This window comes from Mirounga leonina, unplaced genomic scaffold, assembly GCF_011800145.1.
Source record: "Mirounga leonina isolate KUSES-001 unplaced genomic scaffold, KU_Mleo_1.0 Mir_174, whole genome shotgun sequence".
Taxonomy (NCBI): Eukaryota; Metazoa; Chordata; class Mammalia; order Carnivora; family Phocidae; genus Mirounga; species Mirounga leonina.
Window position 1 is genome coordinate 31670865 of NW_023270451.1, and position 22841 is coordinate 31693705.

Genomic DNA, 22841 nt, shown 5'->3' on the forward strand with positions numbered 1-22841 from the left:
AAACTACTTTCCTCTTCCACCTTTCTCTGCTTTAGGAAGTGGCAACGACAAATCAGCTAAGAAGATACTAAAAATTGGTCTTTCACGAAACACTGAAGAAGAGACTTGAGTCTGTCACAGAATGATTTATATATTGATAATCAGGAATCATTCATTCAGAAAAACATGTATTTATGTCAAATATTTATGGGCCATGAATAAAACATCCTTTTTCCCATCAAGAAATCGGCCCATGAGTAAGAAAGGGAACATAAACAACAATCTGCTTGAATACCACAGACATTTGATTAGAGAGGAAAGAACATATGACTATACTTTAGTTTTAATATGGTTCATAACTTTATTTCTGAAACCCATTCACTGTGCTTATTCCAAGACAAGGGTAGAGAACTGGAATGCCTGTTTGCAATAGCTGATGACAGCAGATTATTTAGCCGATAATGATTGAACTGAAACTCTTTTATAATAAATGGTTAATTCCATCTAACAGAGACGCACGTGAAACCAGATCGTGTGTACCTGACAAGACCTGAAGGCAAACCCCAATTATCCTTTAAGATTCATTTGGCAAACAAGAGGTGAAATGGGTAATGGGCTGAATGCCTGCTAGATTCCTAATCAAATGGGAGTTACTAGAACAGAAGGAATAATCCCAACCAAACACAGTTCTACAAGCCTATCAGTCCAGAGCTGGCAACCACATCTGGTGCTCTTGTCCATTTTCTTGGATAAGTAACTTTGATGGAGTACCTGGCATCTCCTCCAGCCGTCTCAAGATGGCCAGCATATCATTTAATGGATTATGAAATTACTTTCATCATTCACAGTGTTACTACGAATAAAAGCTACTATTTATTGAGTGTTGAATATGTGGCAGGAATCGTCCTGGAGGCTTTAACACGGATCGCCTCACTTAATTCCCATGTTAACTCTGCGAGGTAGATTGCAATATTCCCATTTTACAGGCTTAGAGGTCCACAGCTGGCAAATCCACCCTCTTTATTCTGCACTAATGGATGACAGACTATTTTTGTTCAAGGCCAAGGGTAAGAAAAAGTAAGAAAAACAATTTACATGTGAATCCAGCAGAAGCCTTTTATTCTCCCTTCCTCTCTCGCCCTCCCCTTTCTGTCTCTCAACATTAGTAGGTTCTGTAACTGCCCCAAGTTTTCTTTTCCATGTTAATCTCTTCTCTTTTCTTCTATTTCATTCTTAAAATTCCGTCAAAGACCCTCTAAATTGAATTTACCAACCATTAATGGGTCACAACCCACATTTTGAAAAACACTGCTTTACATCTTTCTTTCAGTTTTTTGTTTTTACCAAAGTCATACTTATTTCAAACACAGCTCTATGCTTCACATTAATTCTATTTGTTTATAGCTATCAAAAAAGATATAATTATAAATTGATTTTTCTTAACAAAAATGTCACTGTATGTCTAATACAAACTAATGTAGTTATTTTAAAAAACAAAAGAAGGCAGAGAATTGAAGACAATCCTGAGTTTTCAAAAATATACATACCTGACTAATTCTACCTAACCAACTAAAGCTTGGCCAGCTGCAGGAATAAGCAGTTCCAACTTACGATAAAAAACATTTTGGCACTGACCTTTGACATGACCGTAACTTCCAGACTTGGAAAACACAGCACTTGAGTTATGTTCGGATAAACTATGACCTAACCCATCCTGCCTGATGAGCTAATCCTCTCTTCTCTGCTTCCCTCCCCCTTATGGTACTGAAATGATTTAATCAGCTTGATTTAACTTTTATACAAAACCTCAGAACAAAACAAGAAAGAAGGAAAATAACACGTTATGACCTTCATTTGAAAGAATGCCAACCACATTATATATTTTCACTGATTCAGAACACTTCATGATCATTTGTTTGTATAAAACTGAAGTGAAGTGCATGCTATTTCTTTATCAGCTTTCATAATACTGAATATAAAAAATCTGGAGAATGTGAGGACCATATAATTTTGTTTGCCTTTCTTGTAAGTAATATACATATTGAACAGAAGCATACAAATATAATTTATATCTAGCCCCACCTTTTTGAAAAAACATATTATTATACTAAAATGATTTTTGACAAAATGCGTAAATATTTTTCATTTCCTGTTCATGAAATGTTATAAACTAAAAGCTGTATCATATTCATGTCACAGTTTTATATTTAAAAGAATTTAGTTTATTTTTTTTAAAAAAATATGGGCTTATATGGCAACACACATTGAAGAACTAATCAACTCTTCCTCAAATCCAGACAAAGTTTTTGTTTTGGTTCCTTAGGGAGTGATAAAGCATACAGTTTTTACAATGATTTTTAGGGTGCGTCAAAGGCCTTTTTCTCAATTACTTCATAACAAAAAACTTCAGAGAGCAGGACTTGACTAAATTTTGAGGTGTTGAACTGAGGAAAAGTCTCACAGGCTTGTTTCTGTTCCTTTTCTCATCCCCAAAATCATCTCACTTTCCCTTCTGTGGGAAAATGTTTCTTCATATTTTCATTTAATTTTCTGAAAGCAGTCCCTGGGGTCTCAATCTGTCTTCATAGAGACTTTTTCCACCCTACTCTACCATTAATATATATTTTTTCCTTTCCTTAAGTCTGACTGGAGGTCTCTTCCTCTACTTGTCTCCTTCACTGCCCTAAAAAATTCTTTTTCTTTCCAGCAGACTGTACTAAGGTTTATGCGGAACACAGGAAACAACACAAGTGGCAAACAAGAGGTTGAAAGCCCCATTTCCTGACTACAGCCTTTCAAAGAGATGGTAAATGGAACCTTACATTCCTCTTTAGCAGCAGTGGCCTCTGATGAAGAGGCTCAAAATTCTATGTTCCATTAAGGAAGGCCATTTTAATCCATCCCATCTTTGGCGAAACTCTTCAGAGTTGGAACCGAACGCAAAGCTAGGCAAAACTTTTGCCTCAAGTGGTCAACATTTAGCTTTAAAGAAAATGTGGTTGACACCCAATTTGTAGGCTCACTGACTTGCCAAAGGCTATGCTTCTTTGACTATTTCCTCACAAAAGTGAAGCAAGTACACACACACACACACACACACACCCCATTTATGTCCACACACCAATATATATCTATATACATGTATACTGCAGTGAACAAGAAAGCACAAAATAAAGTGAAAAACTAAGCATTGTAATAAAGAGTGTATTAGTTTCGGTGTGCCCGGGTGGCTCAGATGGTTAAGCGTCTGCCTTCGGCTCAGGTCATGATCCCAGGGTCCTGGGATCGAGCCCCACATCAGGCTCCTGGCTCAGCAGGAAGCCTGCTTCTCCTTCTCCCTCTGCCTCTCCCTCCCCCTGCTCATGCTCTCTCTCTCTCTCTCTGTATCTCTGTGTCTCAAATGAATAAATAAAATCTTTTTTTAAAAAAGAGTGTATTACTTTCATTAGGAAAAATTACCTTGTACTTTGAAAACATTTTTCTGTTTTATGATGATTTTAGTGTGTACATTTGTACACCTTCTTACATATAAACATTCTTCAAAGTTTTAACTACCAAAATAGTTAGCATTAGTCAAGTTGAGCATTGCCTACTATTACCACATTCTTCAAGCACATGATTTTCATTGTACTTCAATCTAGACTCTCCATTTCTTGACACAAAAACCTAAAAAGTTTCATTTCAATAGATGCTTTTAATTCTAGCTTCAAGGTGCAATTATTAGCAAATACATTTTGGGTACATGTTCAATTATTGCCTCTGTTCCAGTTTGTTTTATCGTCAAACACACGTAGCTCAGATAATGGAAAGGGTATTGTTGTACCCATTGTTTCACTTCATCTATCACAATGGAATATTCAAAACTAATAACATAAATTACATTTCTAAACTTATACGGCAAGAGAAAAACAACACTCTGGCAATTTGGCTTTTCCATTTTTTCCATACTGGTTCACTTTTCAGAAATTTATCAGGCTTAGAAACAATTTGTCATAGTATAATCGTATTTCCAATATCCAATATCCATATTAATAGTCACCATGAGTAGCACAGACAATCAAGATTAAAAACAATTGTTTGGTACTGTCAGACATTTCATGATTTTCAGAGTTAACCTTCCAACTATGCTTGCCTTAGCACAGTATTATGACTTTTTTTTATGCTTGTCCAAACTGGCAGCAAAATGAGATAGACAAGGTTACAAATCAACAAGAGAAATAAAATATACAAAGTGAGGACATTCAGTGGGATACCTTCCCTGACAGGAGACTGGTGCCAGCGAATTTTCTGTAAGAAATCTGTTTGGACATTGGCAAAAACCCCAAACAAGTAATAATAAGGAACAGGGCTTGAAGCCAGGTCTTTGGGGGTGGTGTTCTAGAAGGAGAGCAACCTCCACGAAGGAGTCGTAACAATAACATCCCTGGCTGTGTGCCAACAACATTTAAACAGAGTGGTCTGATTTGACCCTACAATTCTATCTTAGACACTAGAGGGTGGAAAATCAGAGAGTAAAGTAAACCTCTGATCATCATGTAGCAATCTGGGGAGTCAAGAGTTGAAGACAGGATATCTAATTCCAAACTTTAGGGTCTTTTAAAGTGGTATAATCAAGATCTGTCTACATCAATTATGTCTAGTAAAATATTCTGCAAAGATAGAAATATGCTATATATGTACTGTCCAATATGGTAGTATTAACCATATATGGCTGTTAAGCCCATGAAATAAGACTGGTGCGACTGAGGAATTGAATTTTCATCTTATTTACTTGCTAACTAATTTAAATTTAAATTAAAGAGGTACATCGGGTTAATGGCTACCATATTAGACAGTGTTGGTGACATACCATCTACAGGTAGAAAAGTGAAAGTTGGTTGAATTACTCCGTTTCTTGACTATGCCTATGTATGAGAATAAAACTACCACATATAAAAAAAAGTCAGGATAACATCTTTAATTTTTCTCACATTAAAAAATCCCAATACCACCAATAGGTATTTACCCAAAGAAAATAAAAACACTCACTTGAAAAGATATATGCATCCTTATGGGTACTGCAGCATTATTTACAATAGCCAAGACATGGAAGGACCCCAAGTGTCCATCCACAGATGAATAGATAAAGAAGCTGTGGCTTTTACATACTGTGGAATATTATACAATCACCAAAAAGGTTGAGATCTTGTCATTTGTGACAACATGGATGGACCTGAAGAGTATTATGCTAAGTGAAATAAGTCAGTCAGAGAAACACAAATACTATATGATTTCACTCATATGTGTAATCTGAGAGGTAAAACAAACGAAAAAGCAGAAGCAGACCCATTACAGAAGAAACTTATGGTTTCCAGAAGGAAGGGGGCTGGGGAGATGGTGGCAAAATAGGTGAAAAGGAGTGAGAGATACAGGCTTCCAGTTATAAAATGATTAAGTCACAGGAATAAAGGGTACAGCAGAGGGAATACAGTCAAAGTTATTGTAATAGCACTATATGGTCACAGGCGGCAGCCACACTTGTGGGTAAGCATAGATAGCATAACCTATAAACTTGTTGAATCACTTTGTTGTATACCTGAAACTAATCTAATGTTGTATGTCAACTATACTTCAATCAAAAAAAAAAAAAAAAAAAAAGTCTGGGCGCCTGGGTGACTCAGTTGGTTAAGCGTCTGCCTTTGGCTCAGGTCATGATCCCGGGGTCCTGGGATTGAGCCCCACATCAGGCTCCCTGCTCCACAGGTAGTCTGTTTCTCCCTCTCCTTCTGCCCCTCCCCCAGAGCTCCCTCTCTCTCTTAAATAAATAAAATCTTTAAAAAATAAAAAAATAAATTAAAAAAAGTATAAGTCATGGAGATGATGTGTAGGGAGGGAAATTGCAGGAACATGGTCAAAATGGGATGTACGCTACAACATGATGACTATAATTAACACTACTCTATGATGTAATTGTATACACTAGTTGTTAAGAGAGTAGATCCTAAGAATTCTCATTATAAGGAAAAAAACTGTTTTTGGTTTTGCTTTTGCTTTTTATTGTATCTGTATAAGATTATGGATTGTACCTAAACTTATTTTGGCAATCATTTCCCAATATATGCAAGTCAAACCAGTATGCTGTTCACCTTAAACTTATACAATGATGCAGGTCAATTCTATCTTAATAAGACAAAAAATCAAAACAAACCAAAAGAAATCCCAATAATACTCCATAATTTTTACTGTACTCTTTCAGAATGAATGACATTTGGGGAGGGGAAACTATATTGAATTTGATCTTTCCCTATGTCTGCAAACTAAAATGCTGGAAAATAATCTGTTTAAGGAAAAATGGTAGTGGCTGACATGCACTGAACACTTACAATGTACCTAACACATTATGTTTTTGAGTGCCCCAGCACCCAGTACAATGCACGCACTTATTATCTCCATTTTACATTTGCCCGAACAGAGGCAAAGACAAGGAGGGTAGCCACAATTCAAGAGAGTCGGAATGGAGATTTTATGTGAAGTATAATTCTGTGGGGCTAGAGAAAAAACTAAATCAGAGAAATTTGTCTCCTGCCTCTCAGTAAATGACCTTTTGTCTTTGGAGTCTGGTTTTCAAGACTCTTAAAAGAGTATGTACATTGATTATTTCATAAACTTTTGGAATGAAATTAGAAATCCTAGTCATAGCTGAGAGCTCTAAATGTTCATCTTCCACTCAGACCATTCCTTGGGCCATCTATAATAAAACACATTTGTGGATGCACACACACACACACACAGATATGTTTGCCCATGTAAAAATAATGATGCGTATATTCATATTTACCAAATCTTTACCAGCATTTTGTTATAGGGAATTGGATTATGGATACTTTTTCTTTTTGCTTATCTCCATTTTCTAATAGGTATATAACAAGCATGCCTTTATAAATATAAACCCAAATAGATACTAAGAACCTTTAATATTAGCTGTGTAAAACCAAATTCTAGGATAAAGCACTGAACACAGCAGATAAAAAAAGAATCCCATTTTTATAGGGCTTTCATTCTAATGGATCAAAGCCAATGTTCACTACCATTGCATTTTTTCCTAGCGTTACTAGGTATTTTAGGGCATATCACAAGTTAAATAGAGTTATGACTGATTTGGGGGCGCCTGCATGGCTCAGTCGGTTAAGCGTCCAACTCTTGATTTCCGCTCAGGTCATGATCTCACAAGTCGTGAGATCCAGTCCTGTGTCAGGCTCTGCACTGGGGATGGAGCCTGCTTAAGATTCTCTCTCCCTCTCCCTCTGCCTCTGCCCCTTCCCCTCTCCCCTTCTCAAAAAGAAAAGAAAAGAAAAGAAAAAAAGAAAAGAAAAAAGTTATGACTGATTATGGACTCTGAAAAGTACTAAATATCATATTTGCTTTTATTAGAATAAAAAACTATAAACAATATTCATGAACATGACAGTGCAACAATCTTAAGATAATACTATCATTTAATATGTAATCATTAACATGTAACTGAAAATACAAAAATCCCTTCATAGTGGGTAAATAAATCTAATGGTAAAGATGGCAAATTTGAAGACCAGCATTTTACTTAGACTATTCAGATAGAAGAATAAAGAAACCTATATAATAAAGTCCAATATATTCAAACTCATTTAATAATTAAAGGGGAGGTTTGGGGGAACTTTTCCTTTACGGACAGTAATTTTATCATGAATAGGGCCTTGAAGTGAGGATTTTTCTATGGTTTCAGTGAAGAGTTTTCAGAGTTTCAGGATAAAAGATTTATTGGAGTAAAATAATTTGTGGATTACTACTACTACAATAATAATAATTAGAAAAGTGAATTTGGTGCTATAAAAGCATAAGAAATGTAATGGTTGATGTAGATAAATGCCTATTGGTCAATGGATAGGAATTATCTTTATTTCTAGAGCACTTGTATGTAGGTATGTAAGTCTACATACTAATTAACAAATGCACAAATGTATCTTAAATGCCTACTATGTGCCAACAAGCTCCCTATCTCATAGTCACACAAGCCTTGAACTCTGATCAGTTTGTGTTTTTTGGGACCTTGTCTGCCCTTTTTTGTATTGTGGAAACTTTAGTAGTTTATTAGACACAAAAGACCTATAAAGCTATACCTATAGTGAAAATATGCATGCACACGCACACACACACACATATTTTTAATATCCTCAAGACAGTACTGATAAGAGTAATAATTTCTTCTCAGCACAATTAATGAAGTGTGTCTTTTGGCAAGAACATCCAGGAAGGTCATTTGGCAAAACAACATTTTCCCAAGGGTTCAAATACCTCATTTTCATTATATAATTTTCTGTCCTTAATTTGATTAACTTCCTTATAGAGAAAAAGAAATTCTCTCTCCTTTTCTGCCTAAAAATATTACCTGTGGTGCGACTCTCTGGTTGTACTGAAAACATAAAAATAATCACATTCACTGATGATACTGAGGCTTTAATAGCATAGATCAATTAGCTATTGCCATATCGGATGGGCAATGAAAGGGCCCCAAAACAAAGGACTTTAAGTCTTTCAGAGGTGGCTGTTACTATTCTCAGTCTTAAATATCTTGACTCTTTTGTACCTCCAAGCTTCATGTTCCTTCATGTAGCTTCCACCCCACTGGCTTCAAACTGTGTAACAGCTCCCCAGTTTCACCACGGGGCCTTGGCTCCCTCCTTGGCCTCTTCTCCAGCTGCTCTCTTCCAGTCACTTCATCGGCCCCGGCCCAAGGATTCAAGGCATAGACCCAGATCTCTCGGTACTCAGCAAGCCTACCTTCCTCTAACTCCTAAGGCCACAGGACTCTGCTCCTGCCGGGACCACTCCCCCAACCCTTCCTCCAGCCATGCTGGTACTTCCAAGGTCATAACTACCATCTAATCTGGGACCATCAAAAATGATCTTCGGGGAGTCTGGGTGGCTCAGTCGGTTACATGTCTGCCTTTGGCTCAGATCATGATCTCAGGGTTCTGGGATGCCCCAGGTGCCCCATGTTGGGCTCCCTGCTCAGTGGGGAGTCTGCTTCTCCTTCTCCCCTGCCCCTCCCCACCACTTGTGCTCTCTCTCTCTCTTTCTCAAATAAATCAAAATAAAATCTTTTTTTAAAAAATGGTCTCCTTGTGATTCGTAGCCCAGTTTCAGTCATTCATGAGAAATTTGGGGCTCCCAGTCATCCTCAATTTCGACCTGTACTTTCTATCTAACCGATGTTTGCTAATAGCACTCCTTACATTACCTTCTGACATGCTATGTATATTCTTACTTATTTACTAAAATGTAACTGACTATAGAGGAAGGGAAATAGTTTCATTTTGCTCACTGAAATATGAATAGTGTGTGTGGTTGGGCACATTTTAAGTGATCAATAAATATTTGTGAATGATATAAAATACTACTCAGCCATAAGAAAGAATGAAATCTTGCCAACTGCAACAACATAGATGGAGCTAGAGAGTATAATGCTAAGTGAAATAAGTCAGTCAGAGAAAGACAAATACCATATGATTTCACTCATATGTAGAATTTAAGAAACAAAATAAATGAGCAAAGGGAAAAAGAGAGAGAGACAAACCAAGAGACAAACTCTTAACTAAAGAGAACAAACTGATGGTTACCAGAGGGGAGGTGGGTGGGGGGATGGGTGAAATAGGTGGAGATTAAGGAGTGCACTTGTCATGATGAGCACTGAGTAATACACAGAATTGTTGAATCACTATATTGTACACCTGAAACGAATATAACACTGTACGTAAACTATGCTGGATTTAAAATTTATTTAAAAATTTAAAAATAAATAAATATTTATGAATGAAATAATACTGAGTTTCTTATAGTTCACACACTATACTTTCACGGCGCATTTATTTTTTTAACTGGAGTAGAAATGTACATGTTTTCTCTTCTTGAAACTCCCTTCCATGCTTTCCTACAAGTACCTGTCCCTACCTCTACTTAAACTAGATAATTTCAATTTATGATTAAAATCTCAGATAATCTTGATAAATAGATGACAACTTTTATTTTATTGTAATATAACAATTCACCTAATTGACTATCTTTCTCCGTGTGGCTCTAAAGGATCCTCAGCTTTCTGGTGCAATTTCTGGCACATAAGTTGTTTTTAAAAAAAGAATGGTGGAGGGGCACCTGGGTGGATCAGTCAGTTAAATGTCTGACTCTTGATTTCGGCTCAGGTCATGATCTCAGGGTTGTGAGATTGAGCCCCACGTCTCTCTCTCTCTCTCTCCCTCTCCCTCTGCTCCTCCCCCACGCCTCTGGAAAAAAAAAAAAAAAAGAATGGTGGAATGCATGAATTGATGAATTAATAAAATAAATAATTAAGAATTACAACTGGCCAAGTCACTACATGACCTGATATAAAGGGTGCTAGGAAATCTTCTTTTTTTTCTGCCCTATAAAACTAATAATAACAAGAAAAAACACTTGCTTTAACCTATAGCTAATAACAGACATTTACTGTTATAGAGTCAACATTTTAGACATTGTGGAGCCAAACATAAATATAAAGTATAAGTGTCTGAACCGGTTAACAAATCAATTCCATTCTCTTTTAATTACTACATTCTTAGAGAAAGTAGAAGTTACTAATAAGTACCTTAACTGCTACCTTATACAAGACCAGTGATCACTGAGCCGAAGGTGGTTCATTCCCAGAGCTGCCGTGCAGAGCTGATCTAGGTGGGAGTTGGGGAGGAGAGGGACACACCAGCTCTTGTACAAGAAGTAGGTGTGACTTTTACATGCTGCCAGCATTGCTTCCCCGTGACACACTCCAGGTGTCCCATCCCAGCAGGTACTATTCAATTAGAAGGACACATTCGCTGAGACTTGAAGGAGTTGTGTTTTGTTGTGAGATAAGGGACCACAGCAGACTTAAGTCACAGCAAACACTTCAGTATGTAAAGGGTCTGGGCTGCATGGGTCAAGAGACAGAGAGAATTGGGACTGTAGGCAGATCGACAAGCTATATGGCATTGTGCTCACTACTATGAAACTCAGATTTTATCATTTTCTTAACTGCAATGCCCAGGCCTTGGAGTGGCATTAAAGCCACCTTTGTGGGGGGAGCAGGGGGAGTCTCAAAAGGTGTGGGAAGGCCAGTGGCTGGGACTTCCTGTACTTACATCTCTCCAGCACCCCCTCCCTTCACCAAAGCAACGCTGCTTTAATCTATTTTAAATATCAAGGATTTAAGTTTAGATGAAAAATAAAAAATTCTAAAAAATTTCCATAAGGTGATAGGGAAGGCCTGAAACTTGGAAACCCAAGAGGAATCTAATCAGGCTTCAGTGTTAGAAAGCACATCATGGAGATGGGAAGTCGGGGCCCAGCTGGGAGCCATGCTAATGGCTAGTCTCTAACACAAACAATGATGGATCATACCGACACTGGCAGAATGTTTGAGAAGTTATAATGAGCAATAGAGAGCATTTTGTGATTAACTAAACATGAGGCATGAGGCGGTGCAGGGTGGAAGAGTCCAAGATTTTAGGATTGGAAAAGTGATAGATACTTGGGTTCCATTCACCAAGAGACAAGATAGAAAGAAGCAGGTGTGGGCAGAATAGAATTACTTGACTTCCAAACACATTTAGTTCGATTCCTTATGGGACATCCAATGAAGAGTTCCATCTGGAATATAGTTAATACATATTCTCTGTGAGCTGAAGAAACATGTCTGGGTTTATGGGGAATAACTGAGGCATTTTATGTTAGTGTTTATTTTTTGTATGATATGAAAAATAACCTATTGAGAATGAGGGGAATAAACTAAAGGAAGTTTGAAAATTTTAGCCTAACTGAGCTAGGAGACAGTTTCAAGAATAAATACTTTTTATGGTAGATTTTTTTTAAAAAAGCTTAAGTGGTGTTAAGGCCATGTTAAAATTGGATGTTAAGAATTTGTAGAGGCAACAATCTGCATATTTATGAAATTTCTCTTTGGTTATTCTCAGTATTCAAGTTGCAGGGACTGAAATATGAACTCATAATACTGATTCATGGTCAAGGGTATATGAGCCACTTGCCAAAAAACAAAGGTTCCAAATGATTGAACCATTCTGTAAAGAGAATAGTTCAGGTGATAGATTCTGGGCATGAAGGTAAAATCAGAAGTTAGTCACTGGGCTGGCAAACATATGAGGCATTAGGGACCTGACATTCACAATGAAGCAGAAGAGGTTATGAGAAAGCCGGAAAGATAAAGCATTAGGGGATATCTTCAAAAAATAAAGTCCAACTTGGGAACAGTAGAAAGAATCATCTTACATTTTAAGTAGGTGATAAGAGGCACTTATACTCAACAAAATATTCCCCCCAAAAATCATTCACTATACAAAATACCAGATGGATCAGTAGCTACTACAAGTTCCAACAACAACCAACTACACACACACACAACTTTTATGCCTCTTTCTAACTATTTAAAATTTTTGTTCTATAAAAACTGTTTTACATTTACCATATCTCCAATACTTGAATACTGTTCACTAACAAGAATAGCATTTTTCCCAATTTAGTTTTGCTTGTTATTGAGAAACCATTGTTCAGTTGATACAGAGTCAAGAATGATTATCACACCCTTGTTGGTACTGTAGTAATGAAATACAGTGAACTCTCTGCAGGGTGGGGTGGGGTGGAGGGGTGGTAAACAAAACAGATTATAGCTCTTTTCTATTCAAAATTTATTTGTGATTTTTCAACCCAAATATATTTGTGTAGATAACTTCGATTATGGCAAAGCAGGGTTCTAAAAATAAAAATACATATATTTTTTACTATCAAAGGTAAGTCTGAAAGAATATGGGGTTGAAAACAGTCCTACAAAGGACCCCATGCACTTATGTTTTAAAATGTGGAGACCAAGTTTTGAAAAGGAATTCCAGTTTGATTTATTTTTTGCTGCATGAGAGCTACACAGCCCATCTTGCAACTCCTTTCAAGTAGATCTGTGCAGAATATGTGGCTGTCCCAAATGAAGTACAAGCTGTTACCCTTTAATTCTTTTTTTCCATTTTGGAACCTGATTTGATTTCTACTCCTTGTAAATTTGGCATCTTATATGTAATACTTACTACATGCTATTTGGAGACAAGAAGGTTTGAGATTTTAATTTCTTACAAACCTACCTAATTAATTAGAATCTCTCCTCTCTTCTCTCCAAGTCTGACACAATTACTCAGACAGACAACATCTCAAAAAGTACCCCCCCTTCTTTCTCCATATGCAAGAATAGTATTGCTGCGTATAAAATGAAAGAGACAATTTTGTTATTTTATTCAGTCTATGGTATGTGCAATCCATTTATAGTATGAAATGGAAGAACAAGGGAGTTTTAATTTCTAGATCAAAGTAAGGAATTGTCCCATTTTAAAATGTTCAGCCCAGAACACTGGTCAGCTCCACACTGTAAGAACAGACTAAATAAGGAGCAACAGGCTCTAGTCTCCAGCTCATTTCCACATTGAGAAAGTCACAGTGAGCCTGGCTACACAATCCTGCACAGACCATGGTGATGCTTCTAAGATGTCTGACTCCCTTCTTGAGCTTCTGAGCTACCAAACCCAGAAGGAAGTCATCCCCTCCACAGAAGTCCCAGGCTGAGATCTGCCAGGCAACACCTTCCCCCAGAACGCTACATCCCAGTTCAAAGAAGTCCTTCCTCCAAGATTCTGAGTTTTGATTACTCCAACGTAGGAGTGGCACATGCTTCCTGTGGTTCTACTTCTGCATTACCTTAGTATTTCTCTTCGGTTTTTCAACCTTCCAACACTGTTTAACCAATCACCTATTTTACATTCAGTAGGGTAATACAGTGAGATTTTTGTTCTCCTGACTGGATGGAGCTGGACACAATTAGCAACAGGTATTAATTCATTAGACATCTCTGAGAAGCTACCCATAATGACAGAACCAATCATCTCCATGGTGATATTAAATTTAAAAAAATAAGTGTCTAAGAGAAAAATCAAAACTCTTCTATGAAAGTATGTTAGAAATTTACAGAAGTTATATAAATATTATGTTTCCTACACAGAACTGCTTTGTGACTACATTTTCACATATAAAGTTACCTATATTTAACTAGTCATTTCAAAGAGCACTTTTCCATTTTTGATGGAAGTTTCTCTTAAAATTATTACCTAAACATAGACTTCTAAGACTTTGAATGACAAGTGATGGATAATGATAAAGTATATTTTCTCTAATGTTTAGCTATTACTATATTGGAGACACTTTAGATATTTTGCACAATCTTAGTATGAAAGTATAAATCCTGAAAGAAAGATATTTCCTAAGCAAATCATCTCTTCTCTTATAAAGAACTTGACACTGATTTTCCCTTCAAGGATTTTACTACATATACATTTTTAAAGTATATAATTAGACTTACCTCCTGAAAGGAGAGCAGGCTTACTTTTTACCATTGGACTAGAATGAGGAAATTTGTTGCTAAATGACATGAAAAGGTGTGCTGTGAAATCATCAGGAAGCTCTGCCTCTAGGAATGTCTTCATAAATAGCTTAAAACCTTCAAAATCTATTGTCTGGAAAAAAAATTAAACATTTATTTTAAAACTCAGCCAATGTTAAGATTATGTTCTAAGTTCAGAATCAACAGTAGTAGAAATGACCTCAAACATTTCTATACCCAAGTCCACAAAAGGACGGTAACTATTTGAGAAACACATGGAACAGTCCTAGGCTAACAGCGGTGCTTAGATATATACAAATCTCACCTGTGGCAGGGCAACAAGAAAGGCAGAAGCTTTCCAGTCAGAAATTTCTATCTCCACACTATCTGTATCCCCTTAAAAAATCTACTCTTTGAAACTTAGTTTCCTCCTCTGTAAATTGGGAGTAATATTCCCAATCCTGCAGAGTTACTATTATAACTAAATCAGGCAACTAATGTGAACATGCTAATGCACACATGGACACAGCATGAATACTCTGAAATAAAAGAATTTCTCTTTTCTCCTTTCCTTGTCTCTAATGGTGAATCTTGTTCTGGGCAACTGGAGAAAGGGGTTAACATAAAAGTTTCACCAAAACACCAACATCAATTGATATGAAATTCCAAAGTGAAATTCTAAAACTTCCCATGCAAACTTTCAAAGAAACCTATTTCAAGATCCTTGCCCACTTATACTCACTGCAGGTCTATAAAAAACAAACAAGCAAAAAATCAGACATTTATTTGAAGAGAACCATCGCTACATTGAGACTCTCCATGTCCACTTGGGGAAATGGTGAAGAGAACCACCTTCTATCCTCGAGTTAAGTAGAGAATTTCACAGAAGCCACCTGGAGAGCTTGCTTTCTCTGAGCAGAGGACAGTGGACCAGGATCTGACTCTTGCCTGGAAAATTGAGGACAACGGTGTAGGTGCTTTGGGACAAAGTCAAGTAAATGGTACTATACTGGGCTTGGCCAACACCCTCATGACTGCAGGGACAATGCTGCATAAATGTTTCCTGGGAAATGGATATGGACCTTATGGAAGAGGCCAGTGGGGTTGTGTTGGGTCCCATCCAGGAGGCCATTTGAAAGGACAAGGAGACTTACAGAGAAGAAGCTGGAATAAAGCCATACCTGTCCAGATCAAGAGAGTGCAAGGTCAATGGGCCTCAAAGGAAGCGCTTGTAGGGCATTTTTTTTTTTCTACCCAGTTCAGTGTAACTGAGATGAAACTAAATATAGGACAAAAATGAAATTTGGCAGACTGATGTTCTTAATTTTGATCAAACTTCTGGCAGATGACAATACAATTAATTCCTTAAACTGCTATTTTGGATAGAAAAAGTATTTGTTCCATGTAATTAATTGGGGTAAGATGGTACAGAATGACCAATTTTATTATAATATTATTTTGAATAAACCTAAAATGGAATATGACATACAGGGATATCACTAGAGAAAGTACATTTTTGTAGATTAGATCATATGCCAATTAAGAATATGTACTATGTATGCTTCTGCACCTAATAGAATCTCAAGCCAATAAAAAACCAAAACAAAACCAAAACCAAAACAAAACAAAAACAGAAACAAAAAAACTTCACTTTGTTTATTTATGGTTGCAAAACTCTGCCTACCGCTTATTCTAACATTTTTAGTTAGTTTAATCTTGCTAATTAGATTTCAGACATTTACACTGGTGGCAGTAAAAAGACTTCATTTTCTTCCATATATCAAAAATCACCACCGCCACAAAATATAATAAATTCTACTAGTGGAGTGAACCACATAATTAAAAACCATGAATAATATAAAAATATAAAGAATAGCCTCAGGTAGCAGAAGTACTTCTGAAAAGCAATTTGCTACCAAGAATGAGGTTTCAAAAGATGCAGATAAGGCCGAAAGCCAGACCAGTTTTCTTGAGCAGAAACACCTACTCTTACTATTAAGGTTCCTTAGGCATGGCCTATCTCCAGAGAAGTAATCCACACTCAGTAGGATTAGTAACCAACTCCGATAGACAATCCTCAAATATGTGAAGCCTCCTGGGACACCAGGAGTTAATTTTACTACACATATATGGAAACTTTGTGTAACAAACATATTCATAGGCATTGTGGTTAGAAGCATGGTTATTTGTATTCACTCTTGCTTCTTAGTCCTAAACCTTTCGTGGTCAGCATTGTGTTTGCCAACATAACAGCTGACAAGAACATGGTTTTGAAGTCAGACTCCCTGAATCTACACTCAGATCCAACACTTTCTAGCTGTGTCAAGGTGGGCAATTTATTAATCTCTCTGTGCCTTAATTTCTCCATCTATAAGTAAGAATAACAATAACTACCTCTTTGTTAGAAATTTCAAACAATTTTTGAAGAATAAGTCTCAAAACCACATTACCTCAAATGTTTTTATATGCATTTAACAAGTCATTCCATGGTTCATCCTTTTTGGTTATTGTGATTTTTTGTTTTAGAAAGCTGGTAACAAAATAGGAACAAAGGACTAGAATTGTTGACAGTTTTTCTCTGGATCGTCTGTTGGGATATGATTATATTTTACAACAGACCTATTTCAAGGCAAGAGTTTCAAATGATAACGAAGGAAAACAATAACAACCGACCAACAAACAAAAATAAAACAGCCTTGAGAATAAAATACTTTTGTGTCATATTCCAGTATCTCCACTTGCCACCTGAGTGATTTGGGGCAAGGAATTGGTCTGTTCTTTTAAAGAAAAAATCTGCCACATCCCAAGTGTGTGCTCTTTATAGAGCATTACATAACCTAAATAGAACCTCTTTGAAATTAGCACCTATAATTTAATGATGAAAACCAGAAAAATAAACAACCAAAAAGAAAAAAATAAATAAATGCAAAGCATCCCTGTTAATAAGGAATGCCTTATTCCTTGGTCCTTCTTTTTCATTTCTCAGGAAAACTTTCTAAAATTAAATGCTGCAGCTCTATCTTGCTCAGTAAGCAAAAAGCAGCTTAGTTTTATTCTCTGACAGCTCAAAGCCTTAATTTTTTTTCCATATAAAATGATACATAAGATCAACCATTCAGGATTGTCATCTAAATGTAATAATAAATCAATACAAAGCACTTAACATGCCCTTGGGCACACAACATGTAAAATAAATGAAATAATAAAATAATAAAAGGAAGTCCTGGTTTGAGGTTTAATGGATTTTTTATTATCTTAATTTGCCTTCCTCTTTATTAGTCCAGAAAACCAGAAAATTCACTGCATCTTCCTGAATCAAGCCTGCAGTTTTAGTGTTTTAGACATTTTGCGACTATTGTTCTGTATCAGGCAACATTGACTAATCACTGCTTTTAGAACATGAGCATTTATAAACAGATATTTTACTTTAAAAAATAAAAGTCTATTATCAAAATAAGACTGAAGTTTTCTATGAGAAGATATCATCCTATTAAGTTTTACTGACAATGTAAACTTCTCTTTCAAACTTCTTCACAGTGTTGGTGGGAGCAAAATTCCCCTCCCTTACATTTCGGTCATTACACACAGCTTACAAAGTTGTGAAACTCACACTTCTTTAAAGCCAAAAATTAGCTATTTCAGAGTTTCCAATTCATAGAGGAATTATTCTTCAACACCTTTTCTGGCTAACCCATCTCCTTCTTTTCTTGTTTGGTAAAAGGTTTTCAAATCTCTTTTAAAATTCTATGTTGTCCAGCATATCAGACATTTTTTTAAGTGGATACTGTCCTCCACCTATACGTTTTCCTTATTTCATGATTCAGTAGAATATCGCCAAATTTAAGTATCTTGTTTTCTACTGCTGTCATGGAGCAGCATTAGAATTGGTTTTTGAACATTGTGACCTTTAAATAGAATGTGATCACTTATATATGCACATCAACGGAAAAACTAATGAAAAACGCTGGGTTAGACTTAAATGAATGAGTGTTCAAAAATCAAACTGGCTATAAGCTCAGAGACATACACACCACACAATATTTAAAAATTTTGAGAACTGCTTTTTCATTTTTTTTTTTTTCTTAAGGAGCAGCCACAGACTACTTAGGGAGATAACATAGAGAATCTGCAAAGAATTCAGACTGAGGGAGCTGCTCAGATGTTGCTGCCAAATTGGCACAAATTCAAAACACATGTCTATATGCCTTTCATTATTATATCTGACCATCTGGATCCTTTGTTCTTAAATCCCTGTCAATACTAAAGAAATAACACTAGTGAATGAAAATAAATGTCATCACTCTATCATTAATTTATTCTGGTGGTTTCGGGATGGAGATTTTCTCATGTTCCGCAAATGTTTGTGGTGTATCCACTTTGTACTAGACTCTGTCCTGCCTGTTGGGGTAAAGAAGCTACTGGCACATATGAAAATCCTTCCACCAGAGGCTTATCTTCTAACAAAGGGAGTAAGTAAATAGAAAAATAAATAGGCTAAATGTACAATGTTTGACAGTATTAAGTGTTGTAGGGGCAAAAAAAAGAAGGAAAATGTTTATATATTTTGGGGGGGGATGCCTGTAGTTTTATTTATTTATTTATTTTTTAAAGATTTTATTTATTTATTTGACAGAGAGATAGACAGAAGAGCACAAGCAGAGGGAGCGGCAGAGGGAGAGAGAGAAGCAGGCTCTGCACCGAGCAGGGAGCCCGATGCGGGACTCGATCCCAGGACCCTGAGATCATGACCTGAGCCGAAGGCAGACGCTTAACCATCTGAGCCACCCAGGCGCCCCAAGGGTGCCTGTAGTTTTAAATCTGATGATCAGGAAATGAGAATCTGTGCTTTGAATACAGATTTAAAGGAAATGAGGGAGATAGCTTTGCACATATTTGGACATCTCAGATAGTCGAAACAGGTAGTGCAAATGTCCTGAGGTATAAAAACGCTCCTGTTTTAGAGGCATTTCTATAAAAGCCAGTGAGGAGGGGCAGGAGAGCAGAGCAGGAGTGAGGGCAGACTAGAGTAGCAGGAAATACATTTCTGTGTGTTTATCATAGAAGGTTAGGGGAGAACTGCATTAACTGTGTCAGATATCACCTAGCCACTTGGAACAGTCAAATCACTAAGTTTTCAATTTAGGATATAATACTGCAGATGGCCCATTCTCAAATTCTACATGTTGTCATAGATACAAGATAGTATATTTTTTGGCAATATCAAGATTGGATCCTCAGTGTGATTACAGGAAACCTGTAAGAAGCTATTCAAATTGATGTGTTTAATTATGATAAGATGTAGCTAATTAAGCTCATAAGTAAATATCTTCTCAGACTGTTTTTACATGGTTCCATTCTAACTGAGATCACATATTGAAAAGAAGGTTACTATATGTTTCAACAATAATTAGTACATAGTCAATATGAGGTCATTAATACAGAATTAGAGAAGACGTTTTATTATTCAGTTTGGTGGTCTGTCTTCAAAACTGCTCTGGTTGTAGGTTTGTTAGAAGAGGACAAGGACTGAATGTGTGTTGGGAGTCAGAGGGAAGAGAAGCAGAAATACTGGGTACTATGTTACTTCCATTCCTTGCTAACTAACTGCCTTAGCACTTAAGCAGTTGTGGGAGGAGGAACAGATACAATGGACACAATAACTCTAGTCCCAGGACAGCATTCTGGCTTGTGGCCAGGCTTGGCAGGGGAAACAAATCACATCTCATGTCCTCCATACTTCATGGTAGAAGGAAATCACTTTAGAGTTGGAAAGACATCAGAGTTCTATTTTCTCACTTTATAGTTGAGAAAAGTGAGGCTTGGAAAATAAAGGTGACAGGATTGGTTGGTGGTGTATCTCAGATATTCCCACTTTTACTTTTCATGTATATTCGAGAACTTTTGTATGAAATCACTAAAGTGTGACCAACAGCCACTGCCTTTAAACATCAATGGAGGGCGCCTGGGTGGCTCAGTCGTTAAGTGTCTGCCTTCGGCTCAGGTCATGATCCCAGGGTTCTGGGATCGAGTCCCACATCGGGCTCCCTGCTCGGCGGGAAGCCTGCTTCTCCCTCTCCCACTCCCCCTGCTTGTGTTCCTGCTCTCACTATCTCTCTGTCAAATAAATAAACAAAATCTTTAAAAAATAAATAAATAAATAAATAAATAAATAAATAAATAAATAAATAAACATCAATGGAACACATATACATCAGGCACAGAGCTAATTATTTCATATACACTTTAGAATGTAACCCTTTGAACAACTCAATAAGGCCAATATTCTTTTCACTGGATAGCTGAACAAACTTGTCCAAGTCCTGCTAATATGTGGCAGATGTGGGATTTGAACTCAGTTCAGCTGGACTCCTAAGACCACGTTTTCTCTGTTATACCTTCCAGATGCTTTCTTTAATGGGAAAGGTTGAATTTGGTTCTGGGAGGACAATTAAAACTTACAATAAAATGGTGTTTATATCATTGCTAATAATTATATCAGTGTCAATATCCTTGTTAAAGACACTTAAAATATTACATTAGGCAGCAACACTACCAAATGTAGGTTATGAATTCCCAGGTTTCTTATTAAGGGAATGAAGCAACTCAGTTGTCTAAATGTAAAGGTTATATACATTAGCAGAATCTACAGTGCAGAGTACCAAGTACAAAGATAAGGGAAGCCCAGGGAACTATGAAATGTAACTCAGCCTTGGGCCAAGGATCATCTATTAACAGGAAATGTAAAGAGAAAATCCTACACTCACAGAACACTGATAGACCAAGAACACCATAGAGCAATAAATACACATGCCCTTCTCCCCCCAACCCCCATTTTGGCTAACCTCAGCTTTCCCTGTTCCTTCTATTCTGCAGCTGAAATTACTTGCCTACTAAACATCTCCATATGGAACAGAGACTGAGCAAGGAAAAGGAAGAAACTCATTCTGCTGACCCCGAGAAAAGGCAGGGCTAATTTTGACACCAGTTTTCAGACAGCCTCTAGTAGGGATGCAGGTTGTGCAGAAAGGAGTGTTTGTTGACCAAGGTGTTCAATAAATATCTTTTAATAGCTAAATCCTGCTGCATAGAAGCAGCCATTTACTCTGAAGAGTTGCCTCCTAAAACCATAAAGCCCACGTAGTCTGTCTTTGGGGGATTTGGTAGGTTTCCACAGAGGTTGGGGTAAGATCAAGGAAGTGTCATCCTCTGAAAGAGACTGGTAAAAGTCCTAACAGTCAATGGGTTGCCACTTCAGCCTTGCCTCATCCTAGGAGACTATAATATGTAGGATCTGTGTCTAAGCCAATCAAGATCATTCTGGTGTAACCAACTGTACTGTAACATGTTGGGTATGAGATCACAGTGTTTGCTGTCATTGAAGCCATAGGGGAACTTGTGAGTAAAAAGCTAGTACATATCCATTACTGTCCTGGGGAGACAATATTATGGTTTTAAGTCTCTCATGCATTTTGATAAGACATATTCCTAGTATGATAGAAAAATCCATTCAGAGATCCCCAAAATGTGTTGTAATTCTATACACCCTGCTGAACTATGGACCCAAAACTTGCTTTAGAAACTGGGCTGAAGTTTCTAAACTTGCTTTAGAAACTGAGCTGAGAGTGACTGAAGCAACAGATGGGTTATTCTTTTTCCCATAAAGGCAAAGATCAATGGCTTTTCAGTTCTATTTCCCTCACAGATTCTAATAGCACTAGAGATGCATAATCCTCCCCACAAAGAAATCCCTTTCAATTGCATTTACATGCAATTATAAACCTCCTATTGTAAATTAATAAATTAAGACTTTCATTAAATGAATTATTTTATTGGAGTCTGATCATGTTTTGGTGAAATTAGAAAATTAAATTCGGGGCGCCTGGGTGGCTCAGTCGGTTGGGCCACTGCCTTCGGCTCAGGTCATGATCCTGGAGTCCCGGGATCAAGTCCCACAACAGGCTCCCTGCTCAGCAGGGAGTCTGCTTCTCCCTCTAACCCTCTCCCCTCTCATGTACTCTCTCTGTCTCTCATTCTAACTCTCTCAGATAAATAAATAAATCTTAAAAAACATGCAGCCAATAATACTGTATCCAGCTAGGCTGTCATTGAAAAAGAGACTTATGGGTGCCTGGGTGGCTCAGTCGGTTAAGCGACTGCCTTCGGCTCAGGTCATGATCCTGGAGTCGCTGGATCGAGTCCCGCATCGGGCTACCTGCTCGGTGGGGAGCCTGCTTCTCCCTCTGACCCTCCCCCCTCTCATGTACTCTCTCTCTCTCTCATTCTCTCTCTCAAGTAAATAAATAAATAATCTTAAAAAAAAAATAAATAAATAAATAAATAAATAAATCTTAAAAAAAAAAAAATGTAATTGTTTAGGGACGCCTGGGTGGCTCAGTTGGTTGAGCCA

At 37.1% G+C, this 22841-nt stretch overlaps 1 protein-coding gene across 1 annotated transcript in view; it reads right to left on the reverse strand.

Moving 5' to 3' along the window:
- Positions 1-22841, reverse strand: part of DGKB (diacylglycerol kinase beta) — a 401327-nt gene that overhangs the window by 355887 nt on the left and 22599 nt on the right. Inside the window, exon 4 of the mRNA XM_035020662.1 lies at positions 14414-14567. Coding sequence (XP_034876553.1) covers positions 14414-14537 — 124 coding nt within the window. The 5' untranslated portion in view covers positions 14538-14567. The remainder of the gene's footprint in view (positions 1-14413; positions 14568-22841) is intronic.